At 46.4% G+C, this 22,558-nt stretch overlaps 1 protein-coding gene across 1 annotated transcript in view; it reads right to left on the bottom strand.

Moving 5' to 3' along the window:
- Positions 1-18,761, bottom strand: part of SUCLG2 (succinate-CoA ligase GDP-forming subunit beta) — a 225,687-nt gene extending 206,926 nt beyond the window's left edge. The window contains exon 1 of the mRNA XM_081184275.1: positions 18,612-18,761. Within this exon, the coding sequence (XP_081040401.1) occupies positions 18,612-18,698 (87 nt within the window). The 5' untranslated portion in view covers positions 18,699-18,761. The remainder of the gene's footprint in view (positions 1-18,611) is intronic.
- Between the last annotated feature and the right edge of the window lie 3,797 nt (positions 18,762-22,558).

A 22,558-nucleotide genomic window follows, 5' to 3' on the forward strand; every position in this document is an offset into this window, starting at 1 on the left:
GGATTTTGTTTGACACCTTGCGTCTCGACTCGGGAGGGGGGGAAAGTGGGGAATCTTAAAATAATAATAATAATCTCCAGCCTTTTCAAGACTGCCCTTTTCTAAGCCGAGCATCTGCCTGTCTCTTCTCAATGACAGGCAGTCAACACTGTTAAACAAGATAGGAATAAAGCAGATGCAATGGAAGGTTGTCGAAGGGGGAGGTTTTTATTATGCTCATTAAACTGTCTCGGAGACCTCCACGGACTTCAAGCAGGTGTCTGCCTAGGCAAAGATGCTCAACTGCCGGGTACAACTTGTAAACTTGGGACCCGCGGCTGGTTTCCCCAAGGATAAGTAAGTAGGACAAATGTGTTGGGTTTGTACTAATAAAAAATACTTGACGAGCATCTTCAGGTCTCCTTGTCGCAACACAGAGAGACAGATTTAATCAAAGTGTCCGTCAAAGTGTCCAGGGAACTCAAAATTAACAAAACCTTCAGATACCCTCCTTCCTTGTTTATTTGCCTGCACTGAACATTCTTAGAGGGTATCTTATGTGTATGGTGCCTGCAGGAAAGCTCCATGTACAGACCTGGTGACCCCGGGGTCCCTTCCAATTCTACAACGTTATGAGACGGAGGCCTGTTTTGGGAGTGCAGCAAACAACACCTGCTGCCAAGCACCAGCAGATCAGGCCTCGCTGGGCACAGGTGACATGATCAGTACAAAAGCCCCCTGACCTCCACCACTAAGTGCCCATTCTGCCCAGCCTACCAGAACTTGTGTCATGTTCACAGAGGCGAAGGAGTGTACAGGTAGTGTGGCTGCCTGGGACATTTTAAAATGTCACACGGCATTTTTGCCTTTGGGGGAGGTGACACCTACTTCTGGCCACACCCACTTGTTCCCAAATTATGGTGGGGGTTTATAGAGACCCCATGTCAACACAGTGGCTCAGTTAGATCAAGGGTGCGGAACTTTTGCTGGCCAGTGGGACAGATCTTTATCACCTCACCCCCTGTCAAATTTGACAAGTGGGGAAGCCCTATGCTGCCAGGCAATGCTGTGCTTCGAAGCCCAGGTTGTGGGGCCTTCCAAATAGGCTGTTTGAAAGCCCTGTTGCAAACAGACATGCACTGCTCCTTGATCCTCTGGTTTTCTAAGGTTTAAAGAAAGGCAGGGGGATGCTTGCAAAAGGGCTTTCAAACAGCCAGCACGCTGCTCTTTGAACCTCCAGTTTTCAGAGGTTCAGGAAGCAGCATGGGGACTGAGAAGTGGTTTCCTCAAAAGATACTACTTCACCCTCCTGGTGCAAGGCAAGCTCATACCACCCATCAGTGTGCCTTGCTCCAGCAAAGGAACAATGGGAATCTCTCTTTAAGCTCCTGATTGGTTGGGGGGGGGAGATGTTTGAAGCCCTGCCCTCACCTGAAGGCATTATGACATCAGGTATAGGGCAGGTTATCCAAAGCAACCGGGGGAGACCTGGAAGACCTAGTCTGGCCTGTGGGCAGAGTTCCCCCACTCTTGATATAGATAGGCAAACTCTGACCCTCCAACTGTTTGGCACTATAATTCCCATCATCCCTGACCACTGGTCCTGTTAGCTAGGGATGATGGGAATTGTAGCCCCAAACATCTGGAGGGCTGGAGTTTGCCTATGCCTGATATAGATGGTGTCATTTTCCCTACCTTGAGCTGCAAACTCACCAGCAGCAAGTTTCACAGGCAATTGCATAAAGCTACAATGGTATTTTTTTAAAAAATGCCTGCTTTACTGTCATTGGGCCAAATATGCAGCAATGGTTTTGAAAGCCGGAAATGCATTATGAGGTTGCTTTAAAAAAGCACACACAGCCTCTGAACCACCTAATGAACAGCTTTACGGGGATTATGTTTGTGAAATTTTAATACGCAATGTCCAGCAGCCTTCATTCAAATGAGTTAATTTTCTTAACCCAGAAGTACAATATATTGGCTTCAGGCTTCAAAGCCTTTAACTGGCAATGAGCATTTCTTTCTTTCTTTTAATGTAACTCGTATAAAGGCACTGAAGATACAGGTGTGTCTGAATTTCAGAATAAAGATGCACATTGAAGGAGCACTAAATGGAAATACAGCATCATCTTTCACCTAGATGCAACTGAACAAAACTCTGCGTGTCCCTGGAGAAGCTATCGTGCGAAAGGGCCCTAAAAATTCTATTATGGTTATTCATTTACTTTCCCTGAATCCTAAACAAATTGGAGCAAAGGGGGCTGTGAGTCACACGGGTTTTACAAGGATGTGCTCCTAAGATTGGTTCACTTTAAGTTTGGGGACTTTCTGGCATGGTTATGAAAGTGCATTACATGACTGGCCAACGTTGCCAAATAAGTGCTCTAAACTTCACTACAGTGGTACCTCAGGGTAAGTACTGAATTCATTCTGGAGGTCCGTACTTAACCTGAAACTGTACTTAACCTGAAGCACCACTTTAGCTAATGGGGCCTCCTGCTGCCGCCGCGCCTCCGGAGCACAATTTCTGTTCTCATCCTGAAGCAAAGTTCTTAACCTGAAGCAATATTTCTGGGTTAACAGAGTCTGTAACTTGAAGCGTATGTAACCTGAAGTGTATGTAACCCGAGGTACCACTGTACATGGAAGAGTTCCTTTTATGCCACTCCATACCTGCCCTGCCACTTGAGGTGGGAGACGATTTTGTCTACCTGGGCTCCACCACAACCAGCAACCTCTCCATCGAAGCTGAGCTGTGTCAACATTTCTTGGCATGGCTATTGTTCCCCTGTTGTAATAAGAGAAAGAGTGGCCACTGTGTCCTAATGCAATCTCTGTGTTGGGAAACTCCTGGCTAAGAGGCTTCAATTTGCTGGATCTTCCTGGCAATCATTTGGCATAATGAGCCATTCGCCGTCTTGATCTCATAATGCTCATAAGAACACTTACCAGATTCAGAGAGAGTAAAGCAAGGAGCCATTAGCAAGCCCTTCCCTCAAAATACGCCACCAGAGGAAAGCCTTTTGAGGCTTGATGCCAAAGAAACAGATCACTCAGGGACCCGAATGCGGCGCATGAATCATCGGGACATAACAGGGGAGCAAGCATTCTTCTTCAGCAAACACGATTACTGAGTGAAGGATTTGACACCAAGGATAATGAATTGGGAGAGAGGTTCTGCTTTGTGTCTGAACATAATCAGCACAACACAAGCTACAGGAAGTTCTGCCAATTTTTTCTCTCTCCCTCTCTCTCCTTCTCCAGTGAGACACACAGAGAGAAGCATGCCTCGCTCCCAAGTCACTTAGGGGGCCTTCCATGGTCCCAAATTCAAAACAAGAACAGGTTTCCAAACTGAAGACTGTGAAGGAGAGATTGCAAAAGGCTGCAATGGTTTACTGGCGTCAAAGGAACAACAACAACATCTGACTGGGTGGCCCCTAGCCACTCTGGGTGACTTCCAACAGATCTGAAAATATAAAACATCAAACATTAAAAGCTTCTTGATACAGGGCTGCCTTCAAATGTCTTCTAAAAGTAAGATACTTGCTTATTGCCTTGACATCTGATGGAAGGGCGTTCCACAGAGTGGGCACTAGTACTGAGAAGGCCCTGCGTCTGGTTCCCTGTAACTTTGCTTCTCACAGTGAGGGAACCGCCAGAAGGCCCTTGGAGCTACATCTCAGTGTCTGGGCTGAACGATGCAGGTGGAGATTCAGGTATACGATTCAGGTATACAGTGCTGAAGCCATTTAGGGCTTTAAAGGTCAATATACTGGAAACCAGGTGTTTTTTTCAGGGGGTAGTCAAGAATATGCAGTACTGGCACCTCTTTTAGTTGTTGTTAATAAGTGTGACACTGACTGTAACAACTTCACGGTGAGTACCAGCATCTATTTTTCTAGAAAAAAAGCACTGCTGGGAACCAATGTAGACCTCTTAGGACCAGTGTTTTGTGGAATTCCAGAGGCATGTCTATATCTCCATTTGTGGTTTCCAAGCTCTTGCAGCAAAAGCAAGGGCGAGAATGGTTAATTTCCGCTTGGCAGCGCCACAACTTTGTGTCAACCAAGAGGCCTTGTGGAGAGAGGGCTAACATGAGAGGAGCCCTGCTGGGTCAGATCTGAGGATCAACCTGGCTTCCCACAGTGGCCAACCAGGTTATTCCAGGAAGCCCACAAGCAAGTCATGACAACAAGCATTCTCCCACGGTGTGACAGCCCTCCAGCAACTGGTCTTGAACACAGAGGCTCCATTTAACCACAACTGAACATCCATGGCATTCTACAATCCACTTCTAAACCCTCGGCCATCGCCGTGTCCTGTGGTACCAAATTCCATCGCTTATACCAGTATTTCTCAAACTTGGGTCCCCAGCTGTCGTTGGACTACAACTCCCATCATCCCTGACCACTGGTCCTGCTAGCTAGGGATGATGGGAGTTGTAGTCCAACAACAGCCGGGGACCCAAGTTTGAGAAACACGGGCTTATCCGTTCCTTTGAAAAGTATTCCCCTTTCGTCTGCCCTTAATTGACAATTGATTAGGTGGTGCAGAGGGAGAAAAGGGCTCCTTTATCCTCTTTCAAAACACCACAATTTTTTTTTGCAAACTTCTAGCACATCCTCCAAGCTGCAACCCCTAGCTCCACAACAATTTTATTTATTTATTGGACTTATATCACACCCTTCCTTCCCAAGGAGCCCACTCATCATCTTACATTAGAACCTGTGTAAACAATGAACCCACAATGGGATGTCAATAACATGTGCTTTTGTGCACAGTTGTTGAAAGTTTCTTTGATTTTGTCGCAAAAGAACAAAACAAAAAACAACCAACAAAACGACACTTGCAATTTAAATGTAGCATTCTCAGACAGGTATTTCAGAGGTGGGGCTCTGTGAGGGCAGGAGAGAAGGAATTATTTCTTGCCGTAAGGTACACGTGTTATTAAACTCTATTTTTTCCCTGGTCATTGCGAATCCTGTATCTGTTATTCCAGATACGTCAAAAAACCCAAAGCATTTTTAGTTTGTAAGAAATTATATAAAAGGGACAAGTAAAATTATGATTAACAACCTAGACAGTTTCATATGGTGTGATGCAGTTAACTGAAGAATGTTGCCTTTGAGAAAGTCTTTTCACTTGTATGGAGTAATTAGACACTGAATTAATTGAACATTTTTATCAACACATTTAGTATTTCACATACCCTTTTGAAAAGGCTTTGGAATATTTGGAGAACAAAGAACATGCATTTTAAAGCACTAACCCTTACTTCTTTCAGCCTCTCCCTATCAAGAAACTTTTAAAAACTTAGTTACAATTGCAACATCCCTTTGCAAAATTGAAAGCTTGTGAGAGAATAGCTGAAGTATGCTTGGCTCCATAAAACAAACCATGTTTAAAGAGGAGAAAAGGCATTTTGAAGTTTTGGCAGACAAATAAATAACAGAACTTGACAGCTTCTTCAATTCACAGCATTATTTACTGCTATTACTTTCAGCATGACTTAACTGGTTTCATCATACATGAGAACAAGATCATATTTACATACTAAGCCTTAAAAGCTACTTCTGTGTAAAGTCCAATTTTAATTTTGGTTCCTGACGTTGCTGCCCGCGGCTATTGTGAGTGTTATTGGTTGCTGAGTCAATTGGTCATGTTGATCGGTCATCGCTGCAGCAATTCGGCAGGCGATTTGCAGCTTCTGTTGGTGAGGGGACATACAAGAGGCGGGTTTTGCAGCATGTGTTCCCCGCCCCCCAAAAAAGCTCAATAACCCTGGGTAAGCTCAACAACGTTGTGCCATCTCCCCCCATTTTCTTAAATTTGAGTCACCATACACTTATACACAGAAAAGTACGGTAAGCATTTTTATTTAAATCCATGCTTGCCCTTTGCTTGAGAACTTTCTCCCAGGAAACCTGCTGTGTAGCTCTGCATGGGAACAAACAACAATTGAGTTTTCCAATCCACAAATGGATTGCCATTTGTTCCGATTTAGCACTAAAGAGTGGCTTTTCCAGGGCAAAACAGTGGGGCAAAGGCAAAACCGTTTGGACCCATGCCTAGAAAGCACGGGGCAAGTGGAAAACAAGACGAGACCTAAGGGATGTAGGATCTGTGGCAGCAGCTTGTTGCCAAAGTCTGGGTGCAGAGAGACACCCTGTTATCATGGCCTTACACTGGAGACCACAGATGACCATTTTCCATAATGCATTCACAAAAGAATTTCTGACTGCCTTGGCTCTAGAGACAGGTTCTGTACATTACAGAAAGCACAGGTGAAAAAGAAAGGAGCCCTGGACAGTTAAGTCCAGCTGTATTTGACTATGGGGTGTGACACTCATCTCCGCTTTCAGGCCGAGGGACAGCAGACAGCTTTCCGGGTCATGCGGCTAGCATGACTAAATCGCTTCTGGTGCTACGGAACACTGACGGAAACCAGAGTGAACGGAAATGCAGTTTACCTTCCTGCTACAGTGGTACCTATTTATCTACTCACACTGGTATGCTTTCGAACTGCTAGGTTGACAGGAGCTGGGACAGAGCAACAAGAGCTCCCCCACAATGTTCAAAATTAGCTAGGCGCCAGGAACATTTTGCACCCATCGTTCTGCCGGGACACTGAGGTCTTCCTCCGAGGGCCTTCTGGTGATTCCCTCACCGCGAGAAGTGAGGTTACAGGGTGTCAGGCAGAGGGCCTTCTCAGTAGTGGTGCCCGCCCTGTGGAACACCCTCCCTTCAGATGTCAAGGAAACAAACAACTATCTGACTTTGGAAGACATCTGAAGGCAGCCCTGTTTAAGGAGGTTTTTAATGCTTAATGTTTTGCTTTTACTATTCTGCTGGAAGCCACCCAGAGTGCCTTTGGCCTGATCCAGCAGGCTCTTCCTATGTTCTTAGCTTTTCCAATCCTTTAGCACCCACCAAGGTTCCCATCTTACTTATTATTAGTAGTAATAGTAGTAGTTTAATTCCTTGCTCACCCTTCACTCTCACATGCCGGGTCTGAACCACAACTGCCTATTCTCACTTCCAAATCCATCTATCACTATTCACTCACACACAATACCAGGTTAACTTGGGACCGATTTTAACCCAGGATAATACATTGTGCAACCTATAGTAAGAATTGGTCTATACAAAAGCAGGAAAAAAGTATTTGCAAAGCCGTAACATATTGATTCCCCTGGTATTATTTAAAGAACATACCGTATTTTTCGCCCCATAAGACACACTTTTTCCCCTCCAAAAATGAAGGGGAAATCGGGGTGCGTCTTATGGGGCGAATGCCTGCAAGCCTCGCGCGCCCGGCAGGAGGTCCCATCGGGTGCGCGAGGCTTGGGGCGGCAGCCTGTCGCCCGAAGCACGGGGAGCCCTCTGGAGGGCTCCCCCTGCTTCCGGCGAGTGTCTGCAAGCCTCGCACACCCGGCAGGAGGTCTCACCGGGTGCGGGAGGCTTGGGGCGGCAGCGGACTGCTTGCCGGGATGCAGAAGCTTGGCGCGCACTGAGCTCAGCACGCCCCAAGCTTCTAGGGGCGCGCAAGCAGTCCGCTGCCGCCCCAAGCCTCGCGCACCCAGCGGGACCTCCTGCCGGGTGCGGGAGGCTTGGGGCGGCAGCGGACTGCTTGCCGGGATGCAGAAGCTTGGCGCGCGCTGAGCTCAGCACGCCCCAAGCTTCTAGGGGCGCGCAAGCAGTCCGCTGCCGCCCCAAGCCTTGCGCACCCAGCGGGACCTCCTGCCGGGTGCGGGAGGCTTGGGGCGGCAGCGGACTGCTTGCCGGCACGCAGAAGCTTGGCGCGCGCTGAGCTCCGCACGCCCCAAGCTTCTAGGGGCGCGCAAGCAGTCCGCTGCTGCCCCAAGCCTTGCGCACCCAGCGGGACCTCCTGCCGGGTGCGGGAGGCTTGGGGCGGCAGCGGACTGCTTGCCGGGATGCAGAAGCTTGGCGCGCGCTGAGCTCCGCACGCCCCAAGCTTCTAGGGGCGCGCAAGCAGTCCGCTGCCGCCCCAAGCCTTGCGCACCCAGCGGGACCTCCTGCCGGGTGCGGGAGGCTTGGGGCGGCAGCGGACTGCTTGCCGGCACGCAGAAGCTTGGCGCGCGCTGAGCTCCGCACGCCCCAAGCTCCTGGTGTAGCGCAGCGCACCTGGGGGGGAAATAAAAATTTTTTCCTTTATTTCCCCCCCTAAAATCTAGGTGCGTCTTATGGGCCGGTGCGTCTTATGGGGCGAAAAATACGGTACCGGGATATTACACAGAGATCATCTGTGTTCCATTAAAACAGCTAATGGCAGTTTTAATTGAAATAAAGCTCTCTCTGCAGTAAAGTAGCCTAAGATTGAATTGCAAGGAGGAGGATTTGACCTCAGAGAGTAAACTTGCAGCCGAAATTCTGATCACAAATAAATGCTACCCTAAAAACTATTAAAGACTAGTTTTAATCTCATTTGAAAACAATATTAGTATTATAGTTGATTCACATGAATATGTATTTTCTTCTCGTTAATTAGTAGAAAAAACAGATAAGGGCTTTGCTCAAAGGCCCTTTTATAACTAAAAATCTAAAATAGATTTAAAAAACAAAACCCAGCAACCTATGTTTATGAATGATATCAGAAACAATTAGTTCAAACTAAGCCAAATAACATTTTGGTAAAATGATATTAATAGGACTGCAGCCAATTAATTAGTAGTTCACTCAATTCATATATTCTTTGGTTAATTGGTGTGAGCAAAGACCAAATTTAAACAGTGAGGTTATCAATTAAGAGCACACAGTCATTTAAAATATCTTATTTCGTTCAGGTGTGTTACTTTTCAAGCAGTAGCCTGACTGAGGAAATATTAATTAATTGTGTAAGCAACTGTAAAATGATCAAATTGTTTAGTTAAATCTGCATGAAACTGAATTTAAATGTCTTTTTTTCTTAAGCACAAAGTCTCTTTGTTTCACAGGAAGCGTAAGAGGCACTATCCACAGCCTCATACAAAGGAGGGAATGCCTCCTATGAAAGCACTTGTCTGCAATACACTTGTATTAAAAACCATTATTTCTAAAACCTGCTGACCAATTAATAGGAAAAGCCTGTTTTCTTGATCAAAACATTGCAGCCCTAGTTACTATGCTTATGAGCTATGCAGCCCTGTACTGGTGTTTTTATATATGCTGGAAGCCTCCCAGAATAGCTGGGGAAGCCCAGCCAGATGGGTGGGATATTATTATTATTATTATTATTATTATTATTATTATTATTATTGCCATTGAAGTCTGAAAATATCCAGCTAACTCTGCACATTTACCCAGCTCGCAATTCACAAACACAGAGTGAGTTCCTTTGTCACTGGTCTCCTCCTCACAATCAAATTGAGACTTCTGGGAACATACGCTTCTCTTTTGTTCCTGTGGGGTTTGCGTTCCAAAAACCAGGGGCATAAAAAAAACCCACCACTGCTGCTGTGTTTTTAGTTGCATATTCAGCCATTGCACAAACTGATTTCAACTTCTAACAATGCCCATGTCCAGCGTTCGAAATTTGCCAGGCACCAGGTGCATTTTGCACCTACAGTGGAGGAAGAGGCAAGGGAACAGGTACCACTTCCAGGGAAAGCCATTGTGGGAGCATCACATCATCATGGCCCCAACACAACATATTGTGGCCCAAAGCCGGACTCGCTAAGAGAGAACCTATAGAGAACGAAAGCTTCAAAATACTGAAGTGAAAGATTCTGAAGCTATCTTTTTTAATAAAAAAACAACAACACCAAATTGCTTGAAGCGGAGATAAATACTCTTACTTTAAACTCTCATTCAAGTTCACTCCTAACTGGATCATGGCTTAGGCTTGCTGCATATGCATAATGTACCGTATTTTTTGCTCTATAAGACTCACTTTTTCCCTCCTAAAAAGTAAGGGGGAATGTGTGTGCGTCTTATGGAGTGAATGCAGGCTGCGCAGCTAACCCAGAAGCCAGAACAGCAAGAGGGATTGCTGCTTTCACTGCGCAGCAATCCCTCTTGCTGTTCTGGCTTCTGAGATTCAGAATATTTTTTTTCTTGTTTTCCTTCTCCAAAAACTAGGTGCGTCTTGTGGTTTGGTGCGTCTCATAGAGCGAAAAATACGGTATATAAGGTCTTTATGAGCAGGAAAAACCCACTATTTAGAAAAATGAAATGTGACTATTAGCGGGGCAGTGGGGGGAAGAGGCTTCAGGATCGACGAACCAACTTAAAAAATTCACAAAACAAACCAATTTAGAAGCCAATCGTAATGCAAGATGTCATGATGCACAACACAGCTATGTGGAAAGGAAAGGGGTGTTATGCAGCTGTCTAGACAACAATTTTTCATCCCCACAGAATGCACAAAAGGAAAATGCTACCCAGTTTAGAACAACAATCTGTATGTCTTAAGAATTTGCAGAGAGCATTCATAATTGGTGACCTAATTATGATTTGGGGAGGGCAGCTCAAGCATCACTAGAGGATAGAAAGGAAAATATTTTATTTTATTTTAAATAATCTTTATTAGTTTTTCAATTAGATACTCCACATACACATATTGTATTACATTTTACATTTATACTTGCTCTTCAGAACTGACTTCCCTCCTTCAGAAAGGAAAATATTTTAAACAGCCTTTCCTTCTAAACAGATTTTAGGTTCATTAAATGGTAATTTACCTTCCTTCAACATTTCAAGAAGACAGCTATGTTTAGGTTCTGGTAAGTATGCAAATATACTTAAATGCAATTGACTGATCAGGTAAGAGACATGATTGAAAAGGGAAAAAAAGAAAAACAAGATTTATTTATCGCTTCCATTTCAAAAATTTATATTCTACCCTTCAAGGGTCAATTGGGATTTCCAGGGCAATTTCAACCAGCTGACAGCTCCAGACATTAATCATTTTTATAATACGTTTAAAATGCAAAGACCTTGGCAATATTTTGCTTCTTGTTCCTTCTTATATGAGGTTGCAATGTTATGCGTATTTATTTAGAAGTCCCGGTGAACAAAATAAGACTTGCTTCCAGGTAACGATTCAGAGGCTTGCACTGTAAAAGTTCTACCTTGACGGACGAGAAAACAAGAACAAAAACCGGCAATGCGGAAACATGGCATCATAGAATCTTAGGAGTTGGAAGGGACTCCAAGGGTCATCTAGTCCAACCCCCTGCAATGCAGAGCTCTCAGCAAAAGCATCCATGACAGTTGGCCATCCAACCTCTGCTTAAAAACCTCCAAGGAAGGAGAGTCCACAACCTCCCAAGGGAGTCTGCGCTAAAAACCACGCCACCAGCAACATTTCTTATATTGTACCATTGATCCATCCTGCGAGGTACTGTCTACTCCAGGCACCCCCAAACCTGGCCCTCCAGATGTTTTGGGACTACAACTCCCATCATCCCTAGCTAACAGGACCAGTGGTCAGGGATGATGGGAACTGCAGTCCCAAAACATCTGGAGGGCCAAGTTTGGGGGTGCCTGGTCTACTCCGACTGGCAACAACTCTCCAAGGTTTCTTTCCGAGCCCAGGAAAAGACACCAGGGCCTGAACCTGGGGCCTCCTGTCTACAAAGCAGATTGCTCTACAGTCCTTCATACCACTTGGGCATGAGACACTTCCATTCGTCTAGTAAAAGGTAAAGGTAAAGGGACCCCTGACCGTTAGGTCCAGCCGCAGACGACTCTGGGGTTGCGGCGCTCATCTCACTTTATTGGCCAAGTGATCCGGCATTTGTCCACAGACAGCTTCCGGGTCATGCGGGCAGCATGACCAAGCCACTTCTGGCGAACCAGACCAGCGCACAGAAACGCCGTTTACCTTCCTGCCGGAGCGTTACCTATTTATCTACTTGCACTTCGTGCTTTCGAAGTGCTAGGTTGGCAGGAGCAGGAGCAGGGTCCGAGCAATGGGAGCTCACCCCATCGCGGGGATCTGAACCACCGACCTTCTGATCAGTAAGCCCTAGGTTCTGTGGTATAACCCACAGTGCCACCCGCGCCCCTATTCGTCTAGTTTTTGTTGTTGTTGTTGTTTAGTCGTTTAGTCATGTCCAACTCTTTGTGACCCCATGGACCAGAGCACGCCAGGCACTCCTGTCTTCCACTGCCTCCCACAGTTTGGTCAGACTCATGTTGGTAGCTTCGAGAAGACTATCCAACCATCTCGTCCTCTGTCGTCCCCTTCTCCTTGTGCCCTCCATCTTTCCCAACATCAGGGTCTTTTCCAGGGAGTCTTCTCTTCTCATGAGCTGGCCAAAGTATTGGAGTCTCAGCTTCACGATCTGTCCTTCCTTAAGAATGGATAGGTTTGATCTTCTTGCAGTCCATGGGACTCTCAAGAGTCTCCTCCAGCACCATAATTCAAAAGCATCAATTCTTCGGCGATCAGCCTTCTTTATGGTAAGCATCCCTAATTCATCTTCCAAACAGGGTTGGCTAAAGTGTGAAATGCTAATGTGGGGCCTGGCTACATGGGACCCATCCAGTGGCAAAAAGGAGGGGGGGACAGAAAGAAAGAAACAGGGTAGTAGAGAGAGAAACGGATGCCCCACACGACTTTGACTCTAGCCTCACCCACTGCCAGCATGTAGCCAACCCCCAAGGGAATGCAGTCATCTCCAAGTTTCCCTTCCTCTGCTAAAAGCATAGGAACCAATGAATTAGTAATTTGGAAAGGACAGGGAATGAATAATTGTCCTCCCCCTCGTCCTCTTCAGATGTTCAGCATGAATTCACCTAGGGGCAAATACCCAGCTGATACGTAATCACCATTAGGCTACCTTCCTTGCGTGTAAGGCTACCAACCCATTCCCACTCGCCCCAGTGCATGTTTACAGTAAATGTCTGAAGAGGGCTTCTGTGTTTTATCCTAAAAGGCAGCCGAGAAAATTAGCACGCAAATTCCATCATCATCATCATCATCATCATCATTATTATTATTATTATTATTATTATTATTATTATTATCCCATGTTTGGAAATCATTGTAGCTGGATGAAATAAAAAATTTTGGAGGACTGCGGAGCCCTAGACTGTGTACAGTGGTAACTCAGGTGACATACGCTTCAGGTTACATATGCTTCAGGTTACAGACTCTGCTAACCCAGAAATAGTGCTTCAGGTTAAGAATTTTGCTTCAGGATGAGAACAGAAATCGGGCTCCGGCGCCGCTGCAGCAGCAGGAAGCCCCAATTAGCTAAAGTGGAGCTTCAGGTTAAGAACAGTTTCAGGTTAAGTACAGACCTCCAGAACGAATTAAGTACTTAACCCGAGGTACCACTGTATAAGTTAACAGCAGCTCCAAGTTTCCATAACTAATAAACTGGACATCAAAACTAAAGAGGGGAACAGGGATCTTCTGGCCAACAATCTCTCGTTTTTAAAACAAAAACAAACCACAGACATACACTGTAAAATAATTTCATGTGAAACAATATCGGCATCTTTAAATAGGAAATGATCAACAGAGAGCAGAAGGCTATATATTCTGGAGTGCCAGTGAGGGCACGCTCTGTATAATACCATGGTCTTATAGCAGAGTAATAACATCTGTAATCATTTGGTAACAACTGCTTTCAGGGACAACCTTGGCTCAGTAGACGGAGCTTCTCAATTAGCAAAGGAAGAGCCCTGATGCCACAGCTCACCTATGCGTGCAATGATCCAACCATGACGCTTCTTGTTTTCTGGCAAAATGCAATGCTAAGAGCACACATGTCCTTAGGATTTAATGTACACCTGGGCTAGGAAGATTGTTAGACCTGTAAGTCAATGAAGACCAATTAACAGCATTTGCGCCGCTCCAGGTGCTGCACAGTTTTCAGCATCCTTTCATCCCGCTAAATGTTTTTACTTTACCATATGTCATCAGTTATGCATAAAAACCAACAGCTAACTATCAGCTTTTTACCTCCAGCGGAACTGGAGTTATGTAGTGAAGGGAGGGTCACGTGATTTAAGAAATCCAGCAGACGACTGCAAGAGAAAATATGGAGCAAACACACCAGAAACACACCTACAGACCATTATATACCCTTAAGGCAGGCATCTTTGAGATATTGTAGTGCAATAGCACCTAGGCCATTGTTGTAAGCATATACCAGACTCGTGACTAGATAATGTTGCAAGCATATTCTGAGAGGGGGTTGGATCTGGCCAGCTGCTCCTACAAAAACCATCTTCCACAATGGAAGATCCACCATGAATTCACTAGGTACAGTCATGGGGGAAAGAAAGTGCACCCTCCTTGAATTCTGTGGTTTTACATAGGAAGTCATAATAACAATCACCTGTTCCTTAGCAGGTCTTAAAATTAGGTAAATACAACCTCCGATGAACAACAGCACATGACATACAGTGGTACCTCAGCTTAAGAACTTAAATGTGTTCTGGAGGTCCGTTCTTAACCTGAAACTGTTCTTAACCTGAGGTTCCATTTTAGCTAATGGGACCACCCGCTGCTGCCGCCGCACGATTTCTGTTCTCATCCTGAAGCAAAGTTCTTAACCCGAGGTACTATTTCTGAGTTAGCAGAGTCTGTAACCTGAAGCGTCTGTAACCTGAAGCATCTGCAACCCGAGGTACCACTGTATTACATCATGTCATGATTTATTTAACAGAAATAAAGCCAAACGGAAAGGTCATGTGTGAAAAACTAAGTACACCTTAGGATTCAATAGCTTGTTGAACCACCTTAAGCAGCAATAACTTGAAGTGATCGTTTTCTGTAGGACATCATCAGTCTCTCACATTGCTGTGGATGAATTTTGGCCCATTCTTCTTTACAACGTTGCTTCAGTTCATTGAGGTTTGCTGGCATTTGCTTATGCACAGCTCTCTTAAGGTCCCGCACAGCATTTCAACTGTGTTGAGGTCTGGACTTTGACTGGGCTATTGCAACACCTTGATTCTTTTTCAGCCATTCTGTTGTAGATTTGCTGGTGTGCTTGGGATCCTGAGGCATGACCCAATTTCAGCCAAGCTTCAGCTGTCGGGCAGATGGCCTCACATTTGACTCTAAAATACTTTGGCATACAGAGTTTAAGGTTGACTCAATGACTGCAAGGTTCCCAGGTCCTGTGGCTGCAAAACAAGCCCAAATCATCACCCTTCCACCAGTGTGCTTGACAGCTGGTGTGAGGTGTTTGTGCCGATATGCTGTTTGGTTTTCACCAAACATGATGCTGTGCATTATGGCCAAACATCTCCACTTTGGTCCCATCTGTCCAAAGGACATTGTTCCAGAAGTCTTGTGGTTTGTTCAGATGAAGCTTTGCAAACCTAAGCAGTGCTGCCATGTTCTTTTGAGAGAGAAGAGGCTTTCTCCTGGCAAGCCTTTCAAACAAACCATACTTGTTATCTTTTTCTAACTGTACTGTCATAAACTTTGACATTTAACACGCTGAGGCCTGTACAGCCCGAGATGTAACTCTTTGGAGGGGGGGTGTACGTGTGTGTGTATTTTGCAATTTCTCTGAGCATTGCACGGTCTGACCTTGGGGTGAATTGCTGAGACGTCTACTCCTGGGAAGATTGGCAACCGTCTTGAATGTTTTCCACTTTTGAATAATCTTCCTCACTGTAGAATGATAGACTTTACATTGGTTGAGAGATGGCCTTATAACCCTTCCCAGTTTCATGGGCAGCAGCAATTGCTTCCCTAAGAGCATCGTGTCGTCTTTCCTCCTTGGCACTGCGTTAAGACATACCTGAATGCTCCACACCACCAAACTGTTGAAACTTCAGCTTTTATAGAGGTGGGCACTCTTGCTGATGATCAATTAAGCAAGAGCATTTGATTAGCAGCACCTGTCTTCTTACTTAGCCTCTTAATTCCTAAGGACGCAGTAAGGGTGAACTTAGTTTTTCACACATGATTTCTCAATTTTGGCTTTATTTCTGTTAAATAAATCATGGCACTATGTAATATGTCAGGTGTCGTTGTTCATCTGAGGTTGTATTTACCTAATTTTAAAACCTGCTAAGGAACAGATGATTGTTATTATGTCTTCCTATGTAAAGCCACAGAATTCAAAGAGGGTGCACTTTCTTTTCACCATGATTGCAAAAAGGTAAAGGTAAAAGGACCCCTGACCATTAGGTCCAGTCGTGACCGACTCTGGGGTTGCGGCGCTCATCTCGCTTTATTGGCCAAGGGAGCCGGCATACGGCTTCCGGGTCATGTGGCCAGCATGACTAAGCTGCTTCTGGCAAACCAGAGCAGTGCACGGAAACGCCGTTTACCTTTCCACTGGAGTGGTACCTATTTATCTACTTGCACTTTGATGCGCTTTTGAACTGCTAGGTTGGCAGGAGCAGGGACCAAGCAACGGGAGCTCACCCCGTCGCTGGGATTCGAACTGCCGACCTTCTGATCGGCAAGCCCTAGGCTCTGTGGTTTAACCCACAGCGCTACCCATAATTGTAGCTTTTGACAAACTCTCTCACATATCCTCACACTTACGCAATATAGGCTAGATATGAACTGCCCCTTCCTACAGGGTTACAGTTAGCATTACTGAGCTTATGCATGTTACGGTAAGTGCTTTAAGCTGCCTCACTGCTACTGCTGCTGTTATTCTGCTATGAAGTGTCAATTTAGGCACAGAGCCAGAGCTCACCAGGCCTCAGTCACAGAGGTTTATCTGTGATGTCAAGACACACCCTTAGAACATCAGAACTAATAAACTGAGGGTGCAAACTCCACGCAGCCACATTTATTCTGTTAAACGAAAACGCAAGAGGTCAGTGGGTGTGTGCCAAGGCCACATCTTAAAGGGCCACCCACTGTCAGGCACCCACTGGCAACCCACAGAGAGGGTCAATCGCTGACCTGAGGCCCCTAGGCCAGTTCCCCTATTTCTTGAAGGTAAAAGTGGCTGGCGGCAGGACCACCGTCACAGCCACAGCCCAAGGGAAATCACATTCCATGAGCTGCTCCGAAATATTATCAGGAAGAAAAATTAAAAACAAAAGGGAGCCCTGAAGTGGAAGAAGCATTAAGAGAGATCCAAAGGGATTGGGGTGGGGGAAGTACAAATGAAGATTATAGAATATGGTGGCGGAAGACAGGAAGAGAGCTGTGATGTGGGGAGAGGAAAAATAAGAGAAAAATAAATAAAAAGGCCAGAACTCTGGGGGCAGGGACAGGAGTTGTTTACATGAGCTGCAATGGCAGAAGAGGATTTTTTAAAAAGGAAAGGTTGATTGTGAGGCCTGTGGGGCTCTGTTGGCTCCTAGGAACATTGGAAACTGTCTTATTCCAAAAGTCTGAAATCAGTCCATTGAGTTCAGCATCATCTACCCTGACTAGCAGTCAGGAATCCCACTAGCCTCTCTCCCAGCTCTACCAGAAGATGCTGAGGCTTGAATCACAGGCCTTCTGCATGCAAAGCAGATGCCCCAGTACTGAGCTACGGCCCACCAGTACCAACCCCTGCCTAACCTGTGATACAGAAACAGTAGGTGCCGCCACCACAGATAAGAAGGCCTCTAAGGGCCTCGTTCTCTGCGCAGCGAAGGTGGCAGGGTGGTCAGTAGTTCTGTCTTCTATCCACACACTTATTAAACGGGCAGCAGAGGAGCCCGCTCTCTATTCTAGCTACTGTGCAGTGACAGCTGAAACACTTCCTCCTCTTCATTTCCTTCAGAGAGCAAGCGTGAGTTCAAGGAAGATGTTGTTGAACTAAAACTCCCATCACCCCTAGCTAGCAAGGCCAGAGCTCAGGGATGATGGGAGTTGTAGTCCAACAACATCTGGGGACCAACAGGTTGAGAACCGCTGCTGGATGGTTTCGATCCTGCTGGAGCGAGAAAGCAGCTTCTCCTCCATCCACCCACCTGTCCTCTGGGCTGTGCAGCAGAAAGGGCCAGCACCACGGCATCTTAACGAAGTCCAAACCAACTGGATGACAAGCTTATTAGCTGCAGCCTCCTGCACCGGATGAGCAAAAGGGAGCTACAGGGAGCTCCACTGCCTTATTTTTCCCATGGCACAGCAGAGCCAGACTAGCACCAGCGAAGCTGCAAAAAGGTCAACAAGTATTCCTTAAACCACCTAAACCAGGGCTTAGCTGAGATTGCCTGTATGAGCAAGGCAAAGGGAACTGCACCCACTGGGTGGCAGGATGAGGCTCCTTTACGGGAGTCAGGGGATGGACACGTTGCCAAGAATCTTTCAAAGTCTAGCCCTGGTTGGTGCGGTGTGGTTTGAAAGGTAACTGCCATTCAAATCAGTGGGACTTGCTTCCGAGTATACACCCCTAGGATTGTGTATCAGAGCGAAAGGTTGCTGTTATGCGCTTCGAGTGTTTTGAGCATGAACAGAGTGCCTTTCCGTTATCACTGCGAACGGGTCCAGTAATATATATACACATATCAGCACAGGCTAAATAAGGAATTTAAACACGCTCCTAGAGGAAAAGGCCGAGAGGAAAGCCGAGCTCGCAGAACTGCCACCGGGATCCCTTGCCCAAGAACAGCAGCAGCAGCAGCACCCAAAGGAGACCCAGGGCAGTGAGGGAAAGCTCCGCCTAAGCCTGGCCAGCCGCTCCAACCCTCCGCCGGGACGCTGCGGCGCCAGGGCAGGAAAGCCGGAGACGCCGGGAGAGGCCGGGCGCACTCACCGGGCTGCGCCTCGCCAGCAGGGAAGCTCTGAGCAAAGCCAAGTCCCGCAGCGCTGTCCCAGCCTGGCTTGCCATGGGAGACGCCATCTTAAGTCGAGCCACACGTGGGCAGCGAGGAGGAGCGGCCGCCTGAGCGGAGACAGCCCAGGGGGCGGCCCCAGCGAGGAGGCGGAGACGGAGGCGGCGGCGGGCGGGGAAAGGAAGGCGCCGGCGCTGTCCGCGCGCCGTGGCGGAGGCGTCTGCTTGAGGGGAAATGCGCCCTTGGAGACCGCTGCTTGGGGACGGGCTAGTGCACCTCTTTCCGAGAGGAGGAAGAAGCGGGGAGCGGCTTGCCTTCGTCCGCTTCCATCCGCCGGCCCGCAGCGACCTTTGAGCTACTCCAGTGGCCCCGAAAAGCGCCTAATTAATGCCACGGCGACCGGTTGCACCGCCTCGCCGTGCTTCCCCCGCGCGTAAAAACGCACCCGCGCGCCATGTCCAGATTCAGGCGCCAGGGCAATTCTAGGCTGCTTTGAAAGAAGCCCACTGGCGTGCCTAGGGTGGGGCTGAAGTGGTGCAGCTGTACATACATGGGGCTGATCTGCACAGGACACCTTGCTGCTGCCGGAGTGATGCTCCTGTGCCCCCATTTATGTGGGAGAGAGTCCCAATGAAATCGAGCCGATTTCAGGATGAGCGTCCTTAAAGCTGGCCCGGAGTCCCGGGACAGTTGAGATGTTTTGGTAGAAGCGCGGCTACAACCCACGATACAACTGCTGCTGCTGCCTCTTCTTCATTTCTATACCGCTTTATATTTTAAAGGAAAAATCTCAAAAGCGGTTTACAACACATTAAAACATCCAACAAGACAATAAAAGAAATTCAAGCTCCAGGGGAAATTTTTCAGATCCTCCTCTTCCCCATATTATTATTATGATTATTTATTCAGTTTGTCATTCGAACATCACAGGACGATTCAGAGGACACAAATACAAAGTGAGAACACAAAATACATGATACAAGAAAGTCAAACCAATAACCTCCCCCCAACAATCACGTTTAAAAGGCCATAGAGTGTTCCAAGGCCGAGTTATAGAGAAACATTTTTGCCTGGTGCCTAAAAGAGATGCAATGAAGGATCCAGATGAACAGGGACAACATTCCACAAGACTTTGTAAGAAGAGGGCAGCAGGCAGCTTTGGGCGGCAAGGATGACTTTTCCTATTTCAAACATTAGAACCACTTTGCACATGGCGTTTTCCTCGTTATCTGTGACAAATCTCCCATGTGAATTGGCTGTGGCTTGTGAAGTATCCCAGAGCGTGGGGGTCAATGCATGGACTCCATATGTGTAGTGACCCTTGTATAACACTTTTATTACAAGCATCCCACACCCCTTAAAATTAATCACCCATGAAGACTTTTTAACCAGGATGGCTATTAAAAAAGAGTAATGAGCAGGTGCATGTTCCACCCTTTTAATACGTACTTATTGGTGCAATGGGGGTTCTAGTCTGTGCTCACTATTGTAACAACAGCAACAACTCTCAAGAGGTTCTGATTGCAAATTTTCCATGGGCATCTGGCTGACCAATAAAAAATGGGATGCTGGACTAGATTCTGCAACCTGAAGCATATGTAACCAACCTGAAGCTGTATGTAACCCAAGGTACCATGGTAAAAAGGTACCACTGTCAGTGCATGCTGATGCTAAAATAGCCTGTTCATTCCCAATATCTTTTATGTAGGTCCTTTTCTGATTTGTTCAAGATGAATGCCATGCCCAGCGCTTGGGTGGTGAGTGCTCAGCAGTTCAAGGAATGTTGTTTATCATTAACCTTTTATTTAAGCATAAAAAAAAACTATTTAACAAATACAAACTCATTTTAACCACCAGGGCTGCATGGAGCTTTCAAAGGAAATAAATAAATAAATGCCCTGAATATCATCTGAGCTCCTGCTGGTACATGTCAAGAATAAAACAGCTATTACAGCAGTGAAGAAAAGAACATTTATGGCTTCGTGTGGTTCGTTTTTTTTAAATGGATAACAGATTCTAATTTAGAATGAAATAGACCAAGAGTAAATTCACCTTCACTCATTTCACAATGTTGTTGGTCCCCATTGACTTAAGTGGGAATTCTTCAAGCAAAAAGGGGGGGGGAAGGGGGGGAGGCGAGGAATCATCTTTCAGATTTTTCTCACTGAGAAAAACAAATGACTGATTTGTTTTGACACTAATTTATTTTATTATTTGCACCTACAGACTGCCCTTCACCGAACGGTCCTGGCATAAATAAACTGTTTAAACCCATAAGGTGAATTACCGTATTGGCCCGCATATAAGCCACACCCTAATATAATCAGCTTATATTTAAAATTGGGGGGGGGAATACCTGTATATAAGCCGCTCCCTTAAAATTCTGCAGGCACTCACACCCGTTCCGTTTTACCGTTTGTCTGTTTCAGCAGCAATATCGCAAAAGCCCATTTTTGTAAGGTTGCGAATTTAAGCCACACTTTAACTTTTCCCAGTCGGAATTTGGGGGGTGAGGCTTATATTCAGGCCAATGTGGAAACTCATTCCTTGGCAATTTCCAAAAAGAGTCTGAGGAAGTATCTGCATCAGAGTCAGTGTGATGTGGTGGTTAGAGTATAGAACTAAGACCTGTGAGAACAGGGTTCAAACTCGTCAGCCATGGTGCTGACTGGATAACCTTGAGACAGGTACTGCCTCTCAGCCTAACCTATCACACAGGGCTGTTTTGAGGAGTAATGAGCAAAGGGAGAAGAAGAGAAGAAGAGCTTGGATTTGATATCCCATCTTATCACTACCCTAAGGAGTCTCAAAGCGGCTAACATTCTCCTTTCCCTTCCTCCCCCACAACAAACACTCTGTGAGGTGAGTGGGGCTGAGAGACTTCAAAGAAGTGTGACTGGCCCAAGGTCACCCAGCAGCTGCAGGTGGAGGAGGGAAGACGCGAACCTGGTTCACCATTTACGAGTCCACCGCTCTTAACCACTACACCACACTGGCTTACCCCATGAAGAACCATGCTTACCCCCCGATCTTTTTGGAGAAAAAAAGGTGGGACATAAATTCAACCAATCAATAAGTATATGGTGACTTGCTGTTTATTGTTTAGTGCTCAGTGCCAGAATAGGCTTCTAAAGGGTTTGGCTAGTATAAAAAAACCAGTTACACCAATGTTTAGGGATAGATAATGACCTGGTTTGGAGCAGGGGATGAGCAGCACCCACTGTTGAGGGCCAAGTCCTTTTGGCAGTAATTTGGGGGTGATGCATACTGGAGCCAAAGGCAAAAGACTTCGGGATTGTTCAATATAGATTGACTCAATCCTCTGAACCCAAGAGGATTTGACAGGGTTACTCTCAGAATAGTTACACTACTTTCAAATAAGTAGCAGTGGTGGGGCAGTGCTGCAACTCACCTGAACTCTTCTCTGCTGGTCACGTTACCAGGAGGTAGAGGGGGGCAGTAGGGTCGGGGTTGACAAATGCAAATGAGGTCCAGTGCTGAGGGCCGTCTGGCGGTTCCCTCACTGCAAGAAGCCAAGTTACAGGGAACCAGGCAGAGGGCCTTCTCGGTAGTGGCACCCTGTGGAATGCCCTCCCACCAGATGTCAAAGAGAAAAACAACTACCAGACTTTTAGAAGACATCTGAAGGCAGCCCTGTTTAAGAAGATCAAGCCTATCCATTCTTAAGGAAATCAGCCCTGAGTGCTCACTGGAAGGACAGATCCTGAAGCTGAGGCTCCAATAATTTGGCCACCTCATGAGAAGAGAAGACTCCCTGGAAAAGACCCTGATGTTGGGAAAGATGGGGGGCACAAGGAGAAGGGGATGACAGAGGACGAGATGGTTGGACAGTGTTCTCAAAGCTATCAGCATGAGTTTGACCAAGCTGCGGGAGGCAGTGGAAGACAGGAGTGCCTGGCGTGCTCTG

This window comes from Podarcis bocagei (genome assembly GCF_964188305.1).
Source record: "Podarcis bocagei genome assembly, chromosome: 2".
Classification (NCBI taxonomy): domain Eukaryota; kingdom Metazoa; phylum Chordata; class Lepidosauria; order Squamata; family Lacertidae; genus Podarcis; species Podarcis bocagei.